General features: G+C 40.2%; 1 protein-coding gene across 2 annotated transcripts in view; it reads right to left on the bottom strand.

The window, feature by feature from the left end:
• Positions 1-4,130: 4,130 nt before the first annotated feature.
• Positions 4,131-20,229, bottom strand: part of LOC145444078 (receptor-type tyrosine-protein phosphatase S-like) — a 59,744-nt gene continuing 43,645 nt past the window's right edge. For both annotated transcript variants that reach the window (XM_080321993.1, XM_080321994.1), the window contains 15 exons: positions 19,455-19,615; positions 19,292-19,391; positions 19,154-19,230; positions 16,250-16,429; positions 15,134-15,259; positions 14,937-15,076; positions 13,509-13,644; positions 10,714-10,811; positions 9,376-9,509; positions 8,290-8,366; positions 8,115-8,231; positions 7,201-7,341; positions 6,664-6,812; positions 5,425-5,560; positions 4,131-4,520 (listed from right to left, as the gene is read on the bottom strand). In XM_080321993.1, the coding sequence (XP_080178119.1) occupies positions 4,446-4,520; positions 5,425-5,560; positions 6,664-6,812; positions 7,201-7,341; positions 8,115-8,231; positions 8,290-8,366; positions 9,376-9,509; positions 10,714-10,811; positions 13,509-13,644; positions 14,937-15,076; positions 15,134-15,259; positions 16,250-16,429; positions 19,154-19,230; positions 19,292-19,391; positions 19,455-19,615 (1,847 nt within the window). In that variant the 3' untranslated portion in view covers positions 4,131-4,445. The remainder of the gene's footprint in view (positions 4,521-5,424; positions 5,561-6,663; positions 6,813-7,200; positions 7,342-8,114; positions 8,232-8,289; positions 8,367-9,375; positions 9,510-10,713; positions 10,812-13,508; positions 13,645-14,936; positions 15,077-15,133; positions 15,260-16,249; positions 16,430-19,153; positions 19,231-19,291; positions 19,392-19,454; positions 19,616-20,229) is intronic.

Here is a 20,229-nt window from a genome sequence, read left to right as displayed (position 1 = left end):
CAGGGCTGTTGTGCGGCGTGTTTGTGGAATTCGGAAGCTCGCGGGTTATGCAGTGGTCGGAATGCCGAAGGTTGAGTTTGCCTGACATTTGAGCATGCTGTGCAACGGGAGTTAGCAGGTGCATTGTGTATGGCTACCATATTTTGATATCCGGAAAGGAGGACATATCAGAAGATGCGTAAGTAACAACTACGGCTGGCGAGAAAATTTGTGATACATATATTTATAGAGCTAATTTTGTCATGTTGGCTAGATGAGTCATTTTTCGGATTGGCTGCAGAGATACCTGTCGTATGTCGTTTAGGCCAACATTTCACTTCTTAAATGGTCTTTCTTAAAAAAGGAGGGCGTATGGTAACCTTGAGCATTTTACACTTGATCTTGTGCTTTGTAAAGCGCTAACAGTAAACTGTTTGACGACACTGAACAGTTCGTAAACTTTGATCAGACAATTCATTCTGTCTCCAACGTCGGGTTTTTGTGTTGGGCCCCCACCGCATTGTCTCGTAACCCACATAAAAGCACTACTTATGATATTTTGTGTTTATTGTATAAAGCGATTCAAAAACCATAAGCGTTCGAAAGTCAATCAATAGACGTCAAATGAGCATTTACACTGCTATATTTGGTTGATTTGAACTGACATTGCCTCTGGAGGACAAATATAATGCGAGTTTCAGGGTCCAAGGGTTCCGGATTTCTGCCATTCATTGATTAAATTGTCAGGTTACCCTAAAAAACGCTGCACACTAAATTTGGTGGTACAATTCCAGTAACAGTGCTACTTGAAATATGAATTTCTTGAGGATCATACAGCCTTATTATGACAGATCGCTCTGGAACTACGAGATAGTTTTGACTTCGTAAATATATTATAAATATTCTACTGTGCTAGTAGGTACAGAAGACTCATCGGCATGAGAGCAATAAGGGGCAGAGAGTCATTTCGGTCAAGAGATTAGTTGCAATCCAGAGGAAATGTGATTGGAATTACTGTTGATAATGGGTTTCAGTGACGTCAATTTTAACTGGAAGCTATAGGCAATAATGCCAAAATCCGGAGAACGTTTTCCGAATATCCAGATGTGACCGAGGGGATTCTCCGAAACCAGGATACGCAGGCAAATTTGGGGAATTCACCTTCGATTTAAAAAAAGAATCCAGATATTTTTCTTGTGACGCCGATAAATTGCCAGGAGTATTTCGTCACAAACATTGGCACTTTGGTGAATTTAAATCGGAACGCGATGAGTTTTTACGGCTGCAAGGAAGTTGCAGTCAAGTTTCTCTGTCGTATCTCGACTTGGCTTTCTCCATAATTGGAGCTCGTTATCCAGATAACGAGGCCCTCGTGCTCGTGTACGTGTAGGCCTACTACTCTGTTAATTATGGTATTTACGAAATCCTATCTTTTCACCACATCATATTGGACCTTGCCTATCGTTTTGTACACAGTGGGTCTTTCATTGGTGTATGAAAATTTGAAACCGCTGATTTTTAAGTTTCATATATTTGGAGGTAGGCTACCCCGCTATATTGGAAGTTCAGAACATTCTCTTGTTCAAAACATTTGGAGATAGATTAGGCTAGCCTATAACGTTCCGATCGCCCGGTACAATTGTTTCAAACACTCCAAGCATCGTCATTAAACGTGACATTTTATAAAGTCCCGTTGAGTGGGCGTGTTCAGCTGTGATGCTGAAGAGTTGACAATTTTATTTGTGATACAATCAACGGCATAGTAGTCAAGTGTTCTTACCACGACATAGCGATTCCGCTTATTTGTTATTTACACGCGCATGGGAATCAGCGGACATGCCACAATATTGAGGCAGTAGCACGGTTGTGGATATTTCGATGACTAAAAATTGTAATTGAGTTGAAATACTACCATGCAAGATGGAACGTACGGATCGGTCGCTCTTCCGAGTTTACGAAGAAATATTCTCCGCCGTAGAGTGATGAACATCGCAGAAGCGAAGTCGAGGCTGCCTGTTCATTTCAAGAATCCTCCCGAGTTCACGTTTGGCGGTGGAAGTGGTCGCTGTACTTTTGGCAGCTACTACAATCATGGCGGTAATACTCCGGGACCTGGAGCATACGAGTTTAAAACCAAGAGAGATGGTCCTTCGTTTACCCTCAGCGGTCGTACTTACATTCCTTCTTCCGCCACGATGGAAAATCCCGGGCCGGGCACACACAACGTCCTTCACAACACAGGGATTAATTGTCATAAAATTGGTCCATCATTCGGACACCGCCACTCCGACAAGGTGACCGTGCTAACGGATAGAGATGCAGCTGACAGAGAACTCGGATACACAACATTGAAGAAGCAAAGGTATGATAAGCTACCTCCCCTGGTACCACGAAACGATCGTAAAAATGCATCAAATAACTCCAACGTCTTGCGGCGTTTGGATTTATCAGATGATTACTGGAACGGTTACCGCAGTGCCCTTGCAAGATTCGCATCAAAGGCGTCGGAACACAGGTGATACAGCTGGGTAGTAAGCGTCGCGCAACGTCGGTCTACATTGTGCTATCCTCCGGTGTAACGGACAGTCACAACAACTTCCAATACGGAGACATTTTGCATTATAGATCAATGTTGGGATGACTCGATTCAACTTTTTCCTATGACTTGACTCACTTTGCAAAAATGACTTAACACGTTCCAGAAATGTGGATCGATTCGTGGCTAAATTGACGAGTGAATTTCAAGTCGTCGAGTAATCGTTCTACCCTGTACAGTGTACAATTTACCAAATCTTGTGTACGAATACAGTAGATGGGTATAGGGTGTATTCACTTTACTGCATTCCATATTTAGAATGATAATTACAGACTGTAGCCGTACAAAGTGTAGGCCTACCTGTACAGATATGTTTTTATAAGTTCTACGCATGCGTGAGCGATAGAACGCCTTTTTGCTTGCATTTGCATATATTAGTTAGTTAATTCACGCTGAATCTGTGTTTCGGACAGCTAGCAAAGTGTAATGATTTCGAGTCATCCCTCATACTTCGAAAATTTCTTTACAATTATAAAGCAGGAAAGCACGTGTCGAAGAATAACAACAGTAACAAGAAAAAAATACACAAATCCATTTATTTCCGACTTGGTATTGGGTTTGAGCTTCGAGAAACGTGTCAAAGAGAGGCGTCATTGCAAAGCACGCAGTACACAGTGGCTGCTTGAGGCGCGATATTGATTTTTGATTCTGACCATTTTGCTAAAAAGTGCTTCGCATACATAAGTTGATCACAATAGAGAATCGTTTTTCTGGGCCAGGGATATATCCCTGTTCTGGGCATTGGTTATCAAGTTGGGATACGTTCCCTCTGGAATTTTACTCCAAAATTCAAGTAGGTCTGCACTTTTAAATAATTGCTCGAGGTTGACATCGGAGAGTATGTCTAGCAACTCAAGGTGAAAATTTATTAGGGGCAGTGACCACATTAATAACTGCGATAGGATTTGAAAACATTTTCATTATAAGCAAAAAAATATTCATTCCGTCAATGCGGTGGTTGAACTCATCAATGATGTTGCTAATAAGCCTGTTGTATGCATCAAATGATCCATCGGTTTGATGGTCAGAAACAGTTGAAAATGTGTTTTAACACCAGCTGTACTTCAAGTCTGGTTGTGAGTCGACATAAATTTGAGTGCCGATCCGAAGGCATTTAAGTGTGAGCATACTGTTGCGTGCGAGTTGATTGACGAAATCGTTTCTCAGTAGAGAATCGTTACCTGACAGCAGAGGAATTGATCTCCACCCTCAATTATAAACTCCAGACTCCAAAACCAGCAAGGGTGATTTTTGACTATGAATTTTATTTTTTGGTAATAATTGATATTTTAATATTTTTGTGGGATATTAAAACGTCTATGGGAGCCACGGTTGGGAATCAATGGTAGATATAATTATACTATAATCGTACGGCTTAGGCCTACTTTGTGAGTTTTATGTATGCAACATTGCAATCCTCCTGCGTTCCGCAAGTACCCATACTCGTAATAAACAAGCTACGAAAAGCACCAGTGTGATGTTGAGTCAGAAAAATGATATATATATGACGCAATGCAATATTGATACCCATAAACGAGAACGAAGAAAGTCCAGATATGTTTACCAATGTATAATTTATTAAAAGTAAAACACCGACACAATATTATGCTGATTTGTTAGTCTGTAGAAATATAAACTGTTGTATTTGAAAGCCTAAAAAAGACAGCTCATGCCACATATATACAGCATTTATATAAATAGAAATCATCACAGGAATCGATTGATACTGCATGATTACAAGAATACTAAACATGAATAGGTTATAGGCTTGTCATGCATAATAAATCATTCAAACACTCATTATTCCAATAATCGTGTTATGCATAGATATGGTGACAATGCGCACTGACACTCGAGAGAAAGAGTCGGACTACTGAAAATTACCGTACAGGTCGAACTGCTGCAAGTATTCCGAAACAGCTTGATAGCAAAATTCATACTGTTCCTGAAAGTGAAAGATCATCGAGTGAATTCAACAGCTACCAGAAGACTTGGCCTCTAGGGAATTTGACACCTCTGGAAAATCAGAGGTTTACTACACTCAAATCTGATTGAATTGGTTTTCTATGCATGCATACGTTCAGTCGGTCACGAAGCCAAAAGTCATTGCATCCTTGTTCCGACGTCTCGCAGATAAGGAAGCGGAACCATGAATAGATGTTTCAGCAGCTTCCGTTATCTAGGTTCCCTATATCCCCTTTTAGAACGCTTTGCCCTCTTTTCCCAAGAAGATTGAATGGTCTTTCGAAGACGCTCGAAATTGCCCAAATGTCACTTTTTTTTTCATTTCGGGTCGGTTATTAATACTTCCAACAAGACTTTTATGCGAGACCTTGTATTTTTATTTCCAAAAAATTACTGTAGTCACGAAACATGCTGAATTGCTGGTTTAAAAAAGGCTTTCCAACATATTGCCCTATCATCTTGATTGTAATGGCGAACGTTGTTCGATTTTCTCTGTAACATTTGTGGCTTTAACACGTGAGGATCTGTCGCAAGTCCGAACTTAACTGACCCATTTGTAGGATCAGTTTCGAGTATCTTCACGGTTGTATATAATTTCAATGATACTTGCTGTGAACAATTTCAGGAACTCGTTAAAAATGATCATTCATTATTGGAAAAAGTTAAGGGAACCGGAAAGTATTTACGGGTTGATTTCTTGTTTTTTCTTGTTCATGTTCTTGTGACTTTTGCTTTGTTTTTGTAACTCTGAGTAGGGTAATCATCTCTCATTACTATACTGTAGTCATTGCCATTAACACTCGATTAGGACTTGAGTACTCCATTCATTGTGCTCGGCCCTAGCGATAATCTCTTCAACTTCAGAAGCAGGTTGATTTCGATACCTTGGTCTCGATCATTCCGGGTCGCAAGTCCCTCAAGTCTTTCGCCGTTCTGAAGACATCCACTCTGTTTTCGTTTTTCAGTCTCTCGATGAGGTTTGAGACGGCGCAAAAGGTCCCGGTCCTGCCCGAGCCATCGCTAAATGCATGCCACGGAACGGATAATTTCACTTGGCAAAATCAAGGCTTGTCTCGCGAATAAGGAGAGCGCGTGAAAGTTACCTTGTACGCTTCACTCAGAGAGGTGGCCAGTGACAAATTACACCCACTAGGATATATGATACTTTCTTTCATAAACAGTGACCACGACTAGGTCTGGGCAAAATCGAGTACCTGAGTGATTCGATTCTGAATCACGTAATATGCTTCGAGTCGAGTAATCGAGTGTCACTCATTATGGTGTCATAACAGAATGTAATATGTCAAAGTTCAAATATGTGCCTTTTATGCGACCACGAAGAACATAATGGCTGTTATCCATCACATTAAAGATACATTGGAATTTTTTCAACCATACCGATTTCATTGCACTTGGTGACAATGTTGTGGGATGATCATGACTCCGGAAATGTGCTATTTCCAGTAACGTTCGTAGCTTTGTACTACATGTTCGTATGCTACGATACGGCCAAATCAAGGTTTCAAGGCTTCAACAGTGAAAATTAGTAACGAAACTATAATTCTCGTTGATAAACTAACTTTCCGATACGAGGAGCGTATAATTTCAGTACTTGAAAAAAATCGTATTTTACTACTCGACTCGAATCATTAAAATTAGTACTCGAATCATTGTGCGTAGTCCTAACCACGACACATCTGCAGAGTTGGTCAGTGACAAAATACTTCCACTTTTACCGAGCACCCAAGACGGTTTGACATACTTGCACATACTGCAAGTAGTATTTTTCTAATGATCGCTTCCGGAACTAATTCTACTGAACCCAGGCACTTGCGGGGATTTGCTGATACTTGCACTACTCGAGTGCGTTGCTTAATGCCAGATGGCTATGTCCACGGGAAAAAAACTTTCAAAATACCATCTTTTTGCGGCACTATCAGTCATTGAGTATGTATCACAAAAATTGCTGGCCGTCCTAACTCGAACATCCATCCTACTCAAAAAACATTAACCAAACTAAAGCTCGTTAAGAGAAATATCTCCGAAGTTCCTAATATCCGCAGTTGCTTATAGACATGAATATAAATTCATATTAATAACTAGATATCATAATCTAACCACACCTGCAATGAACAAGAGTGGTCCTGCTCTTTTTGCTTGACCGAGCTTGATAACTCTTCTCAATTTTGGAGATAATATCCAGGACTGCGCCAGACTTCGACGGCACATTGTGCTCCGGCCATCCCCCGTAGCTGATTTGCAGCACGTTGATCTGAGAAGTACAAGTAATATGTTTTCTTATTCAGATTGAAAACAGCTGTTAACAAGCATGCCAGGTTGCCTTCTGGTGATAGGTAGAAAATTTGGACTATTTCTAAAGCTTTCAACACAGTAAGGCATTGGTCCCCGGTTTTCTGGTCCAAAAAGAGAGGAATTCAATCTTGGGTTAAGATACTGTGCAAATCTTAGAGAAGTAAAATCAATTAGGTGCCGTTTACTCACATGATCTACAACCTATTATAAAACACGAGATAGCCTTCAAGGCCTTATAATTTTGAGAGCTGGAAAGGCATTGTCTATTTTACAGCTTTATACTGAAAACGCTCAACTGCTACAAACGCACAGGTACCATGAAATTAACACCTCCCATGCCGACATACCTTCTCAGATTGATTTGAAACTTCGAATGTCCTCTCAGTGAGCCCATTATCTTCATTCTGTTCCAATGTTCGAACTGCGATGATGCCGTAATCATGGGAATTTGAAAGCCCAGGCCAATAACAATTCATGTCCGATCCGTCCTGAGCGGAATGTAAAAAATAAAATTCTTGCCTGTTTCAAAAAAAGAAGCTGAGAACACCAAAAAAATTCGCCGAAATGAAAATCGGAAAAACGCACGCTCCAAAAAGTTAGACAGGCGGAGAAACCTTGAATATTTGTTGATATGCAAAAAATGTCTGCGTTAGGTCGATATTGCTGATTTCCAACCGGAGTTTGTTCAACTAGTCAGCATTGCTAATCAACTATATATAACTTGATTAATTTTTAGTACAAGTAGGTATGACAAGTACTCAAGTAAGCAGTTTCTGAAAGTAGATTTAGATGAGGGGTTGCGTGCTTTCAACAGCTAATCAGATGTTTCTACTCATGAAATGGCAAGATGTATCTTCATGACTGACGCAAAAAGACTGATGAGTGATGACACCACAAACGGGTGCATTATTCAAATATATATTTGTTTACCGAGAAACTTATGCTAAATTAACTTTCTACTTCTCAAAATTCCAACTAAAAGAGGGAAGTAGTTTAGCATAAAATGCTTTCCGAGTAGAAGTGGAATTATCCTAAAAAGATAATGGAAGGAGTAAGTGTTGCAAAACATACTTCGAGTAATCAGAAAGAGGTGCTTTGCTATGGACCACCTTTGGTTCCAACGCATAGCACATTGCTCAAGTCAGCGAGAAGTGGAAAAAAGTGGTATTTGGCTAAAAGCAGTTTCCAGGATGTCAGCACAATACACGTTTCCACCGTCCACTGGTATCACCAGCGGCGATTATCAAACAAACTCGCAAACCTCCCCAAGAGCAACAATGACGTCGACATCGTTGTCCAAAACCATTCTCCAAAACAAATCGAAGCTCATCTCGTCCGGATTACAAGCGGCTATGTATCGGTCTGATGCGTTGTAAGACTGAAAACGAACAGGTGCCTTACTCGACGAAAAGGACGAGCTATGTAGAATAACAAACCGCTACGAAGCTTCCATTGTAGTAAGGTACTTGCTTGTCGGTGCGCAGCGTTTGGATGGAAACTAGGTTGTGATCGTCTGTGAAATACGTGTTTAACAGAAACCAGGGAAATGTAGTGACTTCAAACTAGGAAGGGAGCTGAAGAAGACTGTTAAGTGTTTACATTCGTATGCAGCATTCATGTGCTTGGACGGTGGAGTAGCGAATAAACCTCAAGGTTATTCCGTTAGCAGCACCGTTTTTCCTTTCTGGGTAATCAGCAGTGTTGAGCGCATACCAGTTTCAATGGCATGGCATTTCATTGTTTTGAACCGGTCAGTGCTCGAACCAATAAACTACTGACCAAAACCAGGGCGCTCTACCATCATCTTGCCCGAATATTTCATGACAGACATAGGAATCCCTCGTTTAAGATCCATTAAATTTATTTATCGGAATATTTATATAAGGATGCCAATATAAATTTGAAGTCACCCGCTATGCGAGTTCAGCCATTTTGGCGGAAAATACGTTAATCGCTTTCGCTACCACCACAGATACATAACTTTTATCAGGTTCGCCTCAAAACAGAACGACTACAGGCAAATTTACAAGGAAACTTTCTTTTGCACTGCATTCCCATTTACTAGATGAGTCAATGCCTCACTTTCTCTTACTGGAAAGCGTGCTATTCAACAGGAATGCATACATGGGCTTTTTATGTCATACATATATCAAAAGCATTCAGGTCAAGAGTGCAATTTTGGTGAAATACATTACTGGTCTTCTGATTGATAATGATGTTGCAGAACAAACGCTCGTTACAGAACAATGTGCATATTATCTGCATTTCAATAAAATGTGGCTGAACCTTGATGCAAAATATTTTTCGACAGAAAAAATTTCTAAATTCATTGCATATCGCGGTCCAGCAACCTCACCTGTCCGCCACTGCAATGAATCAATATATCTACACATTGAGGAAATCTTGACCTTCACGCTCCAAATTGAAGGACATAGTTTTTTTTATTCATCTCCAACATTCTCTCTACAGGGATTTCATGGAAATGGATACCCATGCAGGAGACTTATTAGCATACGACTCACATGGTAGAACGGCGGGGTTACGATTGAACTGTTGGTTATATTTCCTGTGTGCGCAGTCTTGGTCCGTGTTGAGAGGCGGAAAGTAGTCAAGTTGACTAAATTGCTGTTCCATGCTTGGCATGTCCGAGCCTTCCCTAAAGGCAAAAATTGCATTACAAAAACTCTTGAAATAATTGAGAGAGAGAGTCTTTATTTTCATCGAACCAAAATACATAACAAACGGCAGTGATGGTGGTACAGAAAATATGCGTGCACAGTATTCGGTATTAGATAGGAATGATCGATAAGACCGTGAAGGTCATCTAGTCTGATCACATCAGCATCAAACAGGTACACTTGACTCTGAACAGTCTGGCTGTAAAAAATGTTTAGTTAAGAAAGGAAAATAGAAAAAAAATTAAACAATGGTAGCAAATGATCAATGAAGCAATGTCTGGGCGCGGGCATGTATATTTTACTCATGATGGATGTGTATTTCGCAAAGTGAATGGAGACAGGTAAATGCCGCCATAAACATATTCTGGCGCACACCAGAATATATAGCCAGAATTTGTCAAAATGGCACGAACAGAACTAACTTTTGTTCTTAGTAAAACACGACATTTATATCCTCAACCAAACTGAATGTTGAATATATTTGTACGCAATGCAGGCCTGATATCGACAGAAGAAACATACCTGTGACCCATGTTGAGTGCTGGGAAGGGATATTTGCAATCTTGGATATAGCGCGCAAGATATCTAGTTCCACACAAACGATACTTATTGTATAAATGAATGGTTGTGATGTCAATCATGCCATTACAAGATAGTTTAGGGCCTGTCAAGAAATCAATTGACCAAAAATGTTGCTTGGTTTGCGAATGATACTATTCATCAGTAGGTCCAGGTGGAGTGCACATAGTCGTTGTGTGTCTGTTTGTTGCATCACATTGAGTCGCATATCACATTGTACAGTGTGTGTCACGTGCAGGTTAACATACTAGCGTCAATGGTTGTTGTTCTTAGAATTATAAATCCTTTTGAATTTCGACATTCCCCACAAACCGAATGCGACGTTCGACTGCTCATTCTTATTGATCAGTTGGAATGCATCATACACAACCCGAGTCACAGGTTTCAATCTGAGCCCTGGAAGCCACATTATACAGTGAGTTTTTACGATTTCAGCAACCACACACAATCGTTGAGCTCCTTTTCAGTAGATAGCAGCTGTCCTCAGATATTACATCTGGCCCAACAGCAGTTGTATGTACAGCATGCAGTCGGGAAATTTTCCCAGACCAGGTTTCAGAGACAAGAACACGGTCGTAAATGAATTAAACACTTCAAGCTCACCATTCCCAATCAGCTGCATTGAACTCTGATACGTCCCTATCGGTTGCCCCGAACTGGTACAACTCCATAATCAACTTGTGAATGAAAATATACTGTTCCTGTCAAGTAAGAAGTCGGTAGTGACTTGATGCGAGACAGCGCTACTACATGATAATATACAGTACGAGTGTACAGAAGTACCGCATATCTATGCCTGTTTTGATGTTAGGCATGTACAGGAAGAGTTAGGCTGTAATATCAGGCTCTCTATCGGACATGAACGTAGAATAGAGGTGATCAACATAGTTGGTGTTGCTACTCAACTGGAATTAGAAGTAACGCCATAACTTTCCATTCAATTACAAATAGAAGTAGCAAGTTCCAAGACATGTTACAACTACTTCAAATGACGGTAGAAAATGAAAGCTTCGAAGAGTAGTCGACTAAGCAATTTGAAACGGTAGGTTGGTCGAGGGGTCACACAATTTTAGAAGTTAATCGGAGGCGGCTACTTTCAAAATAGCAAGATGTATCTTTACGAGTGAAGAAAAATTGCTAACGACACAAGTCGACAGAAATCTTTGAATATACATTGTTGTGAAGTGATAAAGGTGCTAGTTTGTGCGGTTTTAATGACAACCGAACTCATAAAATTAATGCAATCTTTTTGCCAACCAACTTTCTGCTTTTCACTAAGAAAGTAATTGTTGAAGTAGCACTGCAAGTGGTTTAAAGTAAAACCTTTTCAGTAAGTATTGCAAGTGGGCAAAACCCACTTCAGCTCTCCGAAAAAGTAAAAGTACTTTGTTACTGGCCACATGTGGTGTAGCAACAGAGTTTTATACATTCTTAATCACAATAGGTTATTCTCATGAATAGGGAGCAATGTTAGTACCATGCTCCGGAATAATCCCAGTAAAATTATAAGAGACAGATTTTCATCCTTACTCCTACCCACGTACTGCTTACATGAAGACGTCAAGTACTTGCAACGCATCAAGTTTTGAAAATGTAATGAATCAGCTACAGAGTCTGGTAATGCGCATTCGTCAATACATGAGCAAGCTCAAAAACCAATCTATTTTGAAGCACACATCATTACTGGCACTTTCTCAACATGCATGTTACTACTTGTGCATTTTTGATTTCCTGGTACTGTAATAAAATATGCAGACATGCAAAACAGGAATTCCACTGCTATGAAATTAATATTCCATATTCCACCACGACATTCCACGAAAAACAAGGCAGCACATCATCCCCTGTATCAATGTATTTCCGAATATTGCATCTATTTGTAGCAGTGTTGGGATGACTCGAGTCATGACTTGACTCGAGTCAACGTTTTCGTATGACTTGACTTGACTCTTGTCACTTTGCAGGAATGACTTGACATTTCAGGAATGCGGATTGACTCGTGACTCGAAGCATAATTTACAAGTCAATTCCAAGTTATCGACTGATCTTTGTTGACAAAATCGCTTCAACTTGTATAAGTCCAGCTTGTGAGAGCAACCAATCACTCAATGATTGTGCGTTTTATCGAGCCTCCATTGTTATGTCAAACATAAATTGGCCACAAACGGAGCTTACAGCTTACGTTGTCGTAAACTAGTGGTTAAAATAACCTAATAGCAATGTATTTCTCTTCCATATATTGTGCTTCTGTAAGCTGTTCAGTGTCCAGGGTTGTAATAACTCGAGTCATGACCCGAACCAAGTCATATGACTCAAGACTCAGACAGCCAAGATCGACATTTCATTGAAATTTCAAAGAATAGTAAAGTAACCACACTATTGGGATTTCGTCTATAAGTACTGGTACTTGAAAATTCGACCAGAAACTGCTAAAAGTGAGGAAAATTAGTAGATTATAAATGCGAACCATTCGATATCACTAAACAGAGTAATAAAAATTCGGTTTAACAAGACTTTAACTGGAAACTGAACCGTCAATACAACGACTTGGACTCAGACTCGAGTCATAATACCACGACTCGGACTGGACACTCTGCTCGCTGACTTGGACTTGACTCGGTGGTGAATTGAAAATGACTCGACTTGACTCGAGTCAAGACTATAAAAATGAGACTTGGAGCCTTGTGACTGGGTTACAACGATGCCCTCTTGTATGTCTTTAATCGAACGAATATCGTTTATACTTTTATATTACCCATCAATATAATTCCAGCAGGATTAATTGTATATCATGGATGTGTACGTGGGTGGTGTATAGTTTATTTCTTCAACTATCCAAGATTTCGTATTCTATCCTGCATTTTGGCTGATAATTACAGACTGGGTCTATACCGTTACATGCATAATTTAGCAGTTCTAGGATTGCGCGAGCGATGCAACGCCTTACGCATGTGTATTCAACTCTACATTCGTTCCTCGCTTAAGAATAAATGGGGACTCGTTGTGTGTTTAGAGAGCTAGCAAAATGCAATGAATTTGAATTATGCCTTTACTTCAAAAATTCATCTTGTCTTGACTAGTGACGAGACTTGACTCAAGTCAAAATGTGCAATGACTCAAAATGACTTGTGACTCGAAGGTAGTGACTTGCTCCCAACACTAATTTGTGGTGTCATTTATCAACTGATAAAAGTGCTTTAGATATTACATACTCGAGTACTTTTTCAACCTTCATTTGCTTCCACAACTTCAAGTAGTTCTGACATATATTTAAAATCGTTATTCTACTCGTACTCAAGTAGAAATCTAAGACATTAATAGGACTTCATTTACCAAAGATGACTACATTGACCAACTCTGGCAATAAAGCATCTTCCTGTTAGGCACCGTATGCTTACCAGCGATTGAACCATGGCGGGCCTTCGGGTGCGCATTTTGCCAATGACGGACGCAATGTTAATCTCGTCATGCTCTTTTATTCGCTCGCTGAGATGATCGAGAGCGATGAAAGTTCCCGTTCTGCCCACGCCAGCGCTGAAGCAACAGTGTAACGGGATGACTGAAGTTTTTGACGCAACAAAATGAAGCAGATTGCAGGTCTTGAGCGGATAAAATTAATAAAACCCTTGATTATCATTTCAATATTCACGTTATTACTGTGACCATGTTATATCGCAATAGCGTATACCAGACAGACTCTCGGTCACGGGTGGCCAACCTGCGCCCATAGAAGCATACTATGCAGTCATCTACATATAATTAAGAGTGCGTTGACAGCCGTCAACATATAAATTGAATTTATCATGAATTGAATTCCAAAGAGATTTTAATTCAACTTAATAATTTTCTTCGCGCTTCGACCGATTCACGGTGACTTGATGTTTCAATTATAATATTGTATTGTCCTTACAGTGACCCCACCTTTCAAATGCAAACCTCAGACGGAAATATTGCACCTCATAAAGAACTGCCTACATAGAATCGTGTACGGCTCACAAATGGCGGTTTTTCAGGTACGTTTGGGCGATTCGAATAAATATTTTGACTCTACCGGCAATCCTGATGAGAGGTCAAGAAACAACAGCATGCAACAAAGTGATTATAATAACAACCCTAAGATGCTTCATCGTTAATTATGTGCTCAAAATTTTCAAAGACATCGAAGAAATTTGAAAAGTGGATTAAGAAAGGACAAGTCTTTGAGAGTAATATGTACATTGTACATTGTAAAACTATCAATATTATCGACAAAATTCGTTCATGAAGTTGAAAGATTTTCGCTCTCTGTGCGACTGGACAACAAGATTACTATTGATTTCCGAGCATAGTAGTCGGCAGCAGCGTTGTATTTCTACAATCAGAAACTTCGAGAGCAAGGTATTTAACAAGCAAACAGTGATGGCACAGAACACTACAAGGACTGTACTCGATGAGAAGTCTCACAGTAGCCAATTTAACATGGAGATTTGGCGTCCAGGTGCTCCATTTCGACTGTCACCTGGAATGCGACCTTACGCTATATATGTAATCCAAATGCGGCCGTGAATTGCAAAAAGGTTGAGCACAATGTAAAATATCAGCTCCGCCTACCGACACATGCCACATCATTTTATTGCTTGTAATTTTCAAGTGATTTCATACCGCATTTTATTTCGTGTGCAAGCCTTTTACTGTCATATTATACGCGGATGAGGGTGGGTGTCTGATTTACAAGACTATTCCAAGTCATGCTTTCGACACCTTCCTGTCTGTTCATTCTAGCTCAATGCCGAGGTGTTTGAAAATGATAAAATTTTAATGAACGATGCACTTTCGATAAAGCCAACCTGCAATGCACAATGATAGGACCGGCACCCGGAGGTTGAGAAGCGATCACATATTCGTGAAATCGTAGCAGGCTCGAGGATACGGCTGGAACTCCGTGATCGGGCCAGGCGACGAAGTGATACTGATCCACGTCAAATGTCTGCGACGATACGAATTTCAAGGACCGAAAAAACTACACCGTTACTTTGGATATCACCTCGTCGGATCTGGTGACGGTCATTTGTCGCTGGACGAAATCACCAAACGAAAAGGTTTCGAGCAACCTCACTGAGATATCGCCGTAGGTTGCAGCCTCGTCTGGCCAATATTGGGTACATTTCTCCTGAACCATAAATGTTGTCTGTGTTGATAATTTGTGTTGGAGAACGTGTCGGAATAGTGTTAGAAAATATGATATGTGCTTCTTTATTTGTTATATAACAGTGACCATGACAAATATGCAGATGTGGTCAGCACTTTGTCACAGTAATCATTAGATTTTACCCATTTGTACTTCTTACTCAAGGCTAATTCCATTATAATTTAGCAAGGGCTGTAATGCACACCCTCAGAATTGTCCAAGATCTACGCATGTTCTTCTTTTTCGAATTCTGAGTAGATAAAAAGAGATTCTTTCGCAAAATTTACAGCGTTTCAAAAGATATTGCGATTTGATTTTTTTGCCACTAGGTGGCGCTGCATGGGGGAAAAACCTTTAAAATCAATATTCTGCGCTACAATGATGGTTGAGAACCAGTGAAAATGTCTAATTACCGATGGTAGGGCCAAGGAATTCAATAAATTTAACCGTCTTGGTCTTTACTTAATCTTAAAGAAGCCATGGATGGAAAAAAAATTTAGGATGGCACCGACTTAAAAATTAAAAAGTCCATGGGGTATTCCGCTTTGCCAAAAAATCTAGGATGGCGTTTGTGTACCATCTAAAAATAGTACATTAGGCCGAAGCGCTCTCTCTGCCCCGATTATTCGAAACATTTTGTGATACGATTGTTGAGATACAACGGTCTTTCCCATTCTCTACTAGTTGCTGACGATTGTGCCTGACGAGTGTCAGTCCAAATTATTTGGGTTCATTTCAACATGAACATACTATACTATACTATATTGAAGTTCTGTACCTCCCAAGAAGCACTTATAACTGAGTAGGAATTTACGATTCTCTCCCTCTACTTTGACCAACGATGACTACTTTAGCCATTTCCGCAAATACGAAAGTGTGTGTGAGCTTCACAGTGAACCACTTTTCATAAATAATAATGTTGATTCGCCATTTAAACAGTCAAGTCATCAGTATAAGAGCAAAAATGCTCACCATTACACAGAGTGACAAGTTACATAAACGAGAAAATTTCCCGACCTTCTTGCCCTCTTTCAGCCTCGTCACCATGACGATGATACGACACTCTTGCTCGCACATCATCCTCCAGAAATCATTCTTTGTTGCCTGCGTCGGTCCTTGGGTCGCGATAAATTTGCTGGCGCGAGAATAGCCCTGGCCACACGGAATAACTTCTGCTTTATTGGCAAATTCGATTGTGCAACATCAGAATGCGCGTCAGCAAATTTTCAGTATGAAGCAACAGAGTGTGTCACCCACACTACAGCTATATAGGCTGCATTCTAGTGCTACAGTGTTGCCAACTCCGGATGAACAAAAATCGCTAAAACTGGTGTCAAAAATCGCTAGATGTCGCTAAATCTTGAAACAAAATCGCTAGAAAAAGTCGCTAAATCTGATTTGATTTCTAAAGTTGTTGAATTTAACCAGACTATCCATGTATTGTTGTTGCTATGTTATTCGTCTGTTTCAAATGCCACTAATCATACTTATATAGTTCATAATGCGCAAGAGTTATGTCAGTCATCTCAAAACGGGACAAAATGTGCGGTACATTTCAACAAACCAGATCGCTCTGCGTGACCGCTGCCCAGGTTTGCTGTCATATTCCCTCATTATATATTAGGTGTAACACAAACTATCGCTGAAGGTAATTTGAAGTGAAAAGCATCCCAGATACACCAGTGTCTTGCTCGGAGCGTCCGTGAATACGCGATATGACCTATGCTACATAACCTTCCTATCTTTTCATTGTATCTCAATTTTGATGGTGTATTGAACTGATAAAAATTGCTAATAAACCGAACCGAATGCGATATACTGACAATTGCGGAAAACTGCTGGCCTTCCCTTAACTGGATGTGAGTACTTGAACACGACATGACTCACACCGGGTTTGCCGGTCACTATAAGTAGCCGCGTGCAATTTAGAAAATAATTAGGCCATGCCGCTAAATAGCCGGCATAATACTAGGAGCTGACCGTCCAATTATCTTTCTATCTCCCTGTCCATCAATCAAATGTGTTAAATGACTCGACTCGAGTCAATGTGAGTATTGACTCGACTTTTAGGCTACTCGCGTCATTGCGCATGACTCGAAGCAAGTGATAAGTTTCGAGACTAGGACGGCAAAGACAGATATTTCACCCTGATACTTCGAAAACAGGGCCTTGGGGAAAATGAAGATATTATGAATGCGAGCCATTCTTTATCACTCGAGCAGAGTTGAAAAAGTGGGCTGAACAGCAGGATTGAACTCAAAACTGAACAGTGAACACTATGACTTGGACTCGGACTCAGTCACAACACTATGACTCGGACTCGACCCTCTACTCAATGAATTGGACTCGGACTTGACTCGATTGTGAATTGAAAATGACTCGACTAGACTCGAGTCAAAACTATATCAAAGAGAGACTGACTTGTGACTCGGAACCTTGTGACTTGATTACAACCCTGATTATTAGAGTGTTTTTACATCTTCTGTTGGTGTCGAGTGTACGCGGCGTGTTCGTTAAGTTTTTTCATTTATCAGACGTGAATCTGATATAAAACTCTGTATTCGAGCAGTTTGTGGTAGGGCGATTTAGCCTAAACCCGTTATTTGGACCTCGATATTGGTACGAATAGTGCTATAGTACTGATACTGTTACGTCTCCAATCGTCAGGGATATCTAGAATTAGATATCCCTGGTCTCGTGTAGATGCTAACTCGCGATTTCGGTTTTAGAGGGAGGGGAACCGTATATTCGTTCGCCGTGGGCGCGTAGAATTATTTCAAATATCGGACCTTGTATAGCAAATTTCATTGGGTGGGCATGATTATGAATATTCGTATTATATTGGGGCTCAATTGGTTAAGATCTCGACGAGTTCGGCAAATTTGGCGATTTTTATGGCTGACAAGTTATGGCCAACTTCGCTCCCTTGACCAGGAAAGTCAGTATGTAGCCTAGACGTAGACGTTCCTGTCGATGCACGCGAATGCGACTTGAATGAAGATCGGCGGTGCGTGCTGAGGCTGTGACGCACATATGATATGTTGAACGTATGCATGATGTTTGCTGCTCAAAACTGATTGTTAGCAGATGTTTTTGAAAAAAAATCGCTAGAATATCGCTAAATATTTTTCAAAAGTCGCTAGATTTATCGCTAGTCGCTAGATCGATATTTCTTGCCGCTAAACCGAATGGAAAATCGCTAGATCTAGCGACAAAATCGCTAAATTGGCAACACTGTAGTGCTACCGCAAAAGATGGTGCTGTTGAACGCAATTTCTCTATTCTTGCCAAGCTACTTTGTAAGGACAGACAGTTCCCATTAGAATATGTAGAAAAATGCTACAATAAATTCTAACTTTTGTACAATATCTGTCAAACACAGTTTTTAATGTCGCTGTTAGATTAAAAAATAAACGCCTTAGTCGTAACGCAGCTAGTGTTTTTCCATTGCTCTGACCATAACCATAGTTATATTTCTGGAATCAGTACGAGAGCAATTTTCGATTGGATCAAGTAAGGTATGATTGCCGGACATTCAAACAGATTGACAGTAAACGGCAACAATTTTCAAACAAGAAAAGCGATTTACGTCCTGATTCTTTTCGGCGTTACACTGGTATAATAACCTTCCTTGTATATTTCTCATGAGATCCAGGTTTAAAATCACAGGAGTGGACGGTATGCAATAAGCACCATCCACACAAGTCATAAATGAGACACATTCGCCACAACATTTTTCTAGTTTCAATTTTTCAAATTATTCAATAACGCGTTTGCGTCAGAGCACACGTTCATAAGCCATCAGGATATGGGCAAGATGTTATCCAAAAAGTTCAGAAAATCTAGCAAAAATATTGCATTATTAACTTCACTTACATCCACATAGGAAGCATTGATATAGTCTGAAAATCCAACTCCAGGTATACTTTTTAAAACAACTCTCGACCGGTCATCTAACGAAAAGCGACATTGTGGTTGAATAAAATTGGACCCCGCCGATGCTAGAAACCTTACACGGCATTATGTTGTCGTAGCGATTCTTCGGCTCATTGACAGGCAAATTCGCAATATCATGGGTGAGATTGCATTGTCTCACTGCTTTCGGTAAGGTCACCTGAAGTTCGGAAAAAAACTACTTTTTAAATCAGCCAACAAACAAAAGTCGGTCATACATCACCCTGAATTCCTCTTGAAATTCGAGGTCTTTATTTTCTCTCTTTGAGTTGATTGCGTGAAACATATCGCTTAACTGTAACGTATATCCGACCAGTTCTCGTTCGATTACGGATTCTGGGTTTTCCAGTAGTTCAACGTTATCTACTGGTTCCAGTGCTGGTTCTAGTGAAAGTTTTATAAAAATATTATAGCCAACCTCAGTTTGTCATATCAGGAATTAAATAACAAAACATCTACATATCATATATATCAATACATGATATATAGATGTGGTCAGAATTGCTGCTCGAGTAGAAATAATATTTACCATAATTTTCCATGTATAACGCACAAAATTTTTATGAGTTTTTGTCCTAATATCATGGGTGCGTATTATGCATGGGTACAACAAGCCTTGAAAAAAATCTCCCTCGAAATAAAACTTGAAATTGTATGTTTCGTCATGTTTGTTTTAATCGCGTATCACATTCAGCCCTCATGCCCCGTAATTCGTATCCTCAGTGTTACGCGCTGCCAATTAGCGAGAAGCGTGTTGCCAATTACCGTCTGATCTGCACAACAGCAAGCGATCTCCTGCTGAGTTGGTTTGCCATTTGTACACAAGCGAAATTAGGTCAATGATTGCTGCACGCGTTCACGCTCGGCGATCCTCGCTAATTCATCGCGTCAACGCCAGGCCTGAACAATCACATATAAAACAAGCCATGTGCGCAAGATGCAATTGCTGGCCTAAACGCTACAGTCGCATCTCCAACAGGCCTGCTGCGCACAACATA

Source organism: Botryllus schlosseri, chromosome 8 (genome assembly GCF_051294905.1).
Source record: "Botryllus schlosseri isolate E-star chromosome 8, Bs_hap1, whole genome shotgun sequence".
Classification (NCBI taxonomy): Eukaryota; Metazoa; Chordata; class Ascidiacea; order Stolidobranchia; family Styelidae; genus Botryllus; species Botryllus schlosseri.
The sequence above is the reverse complement of the archived record's forward strand: the minus strand, read 5'-3'. Positions and strand labels throughout refer to the sequence as shown.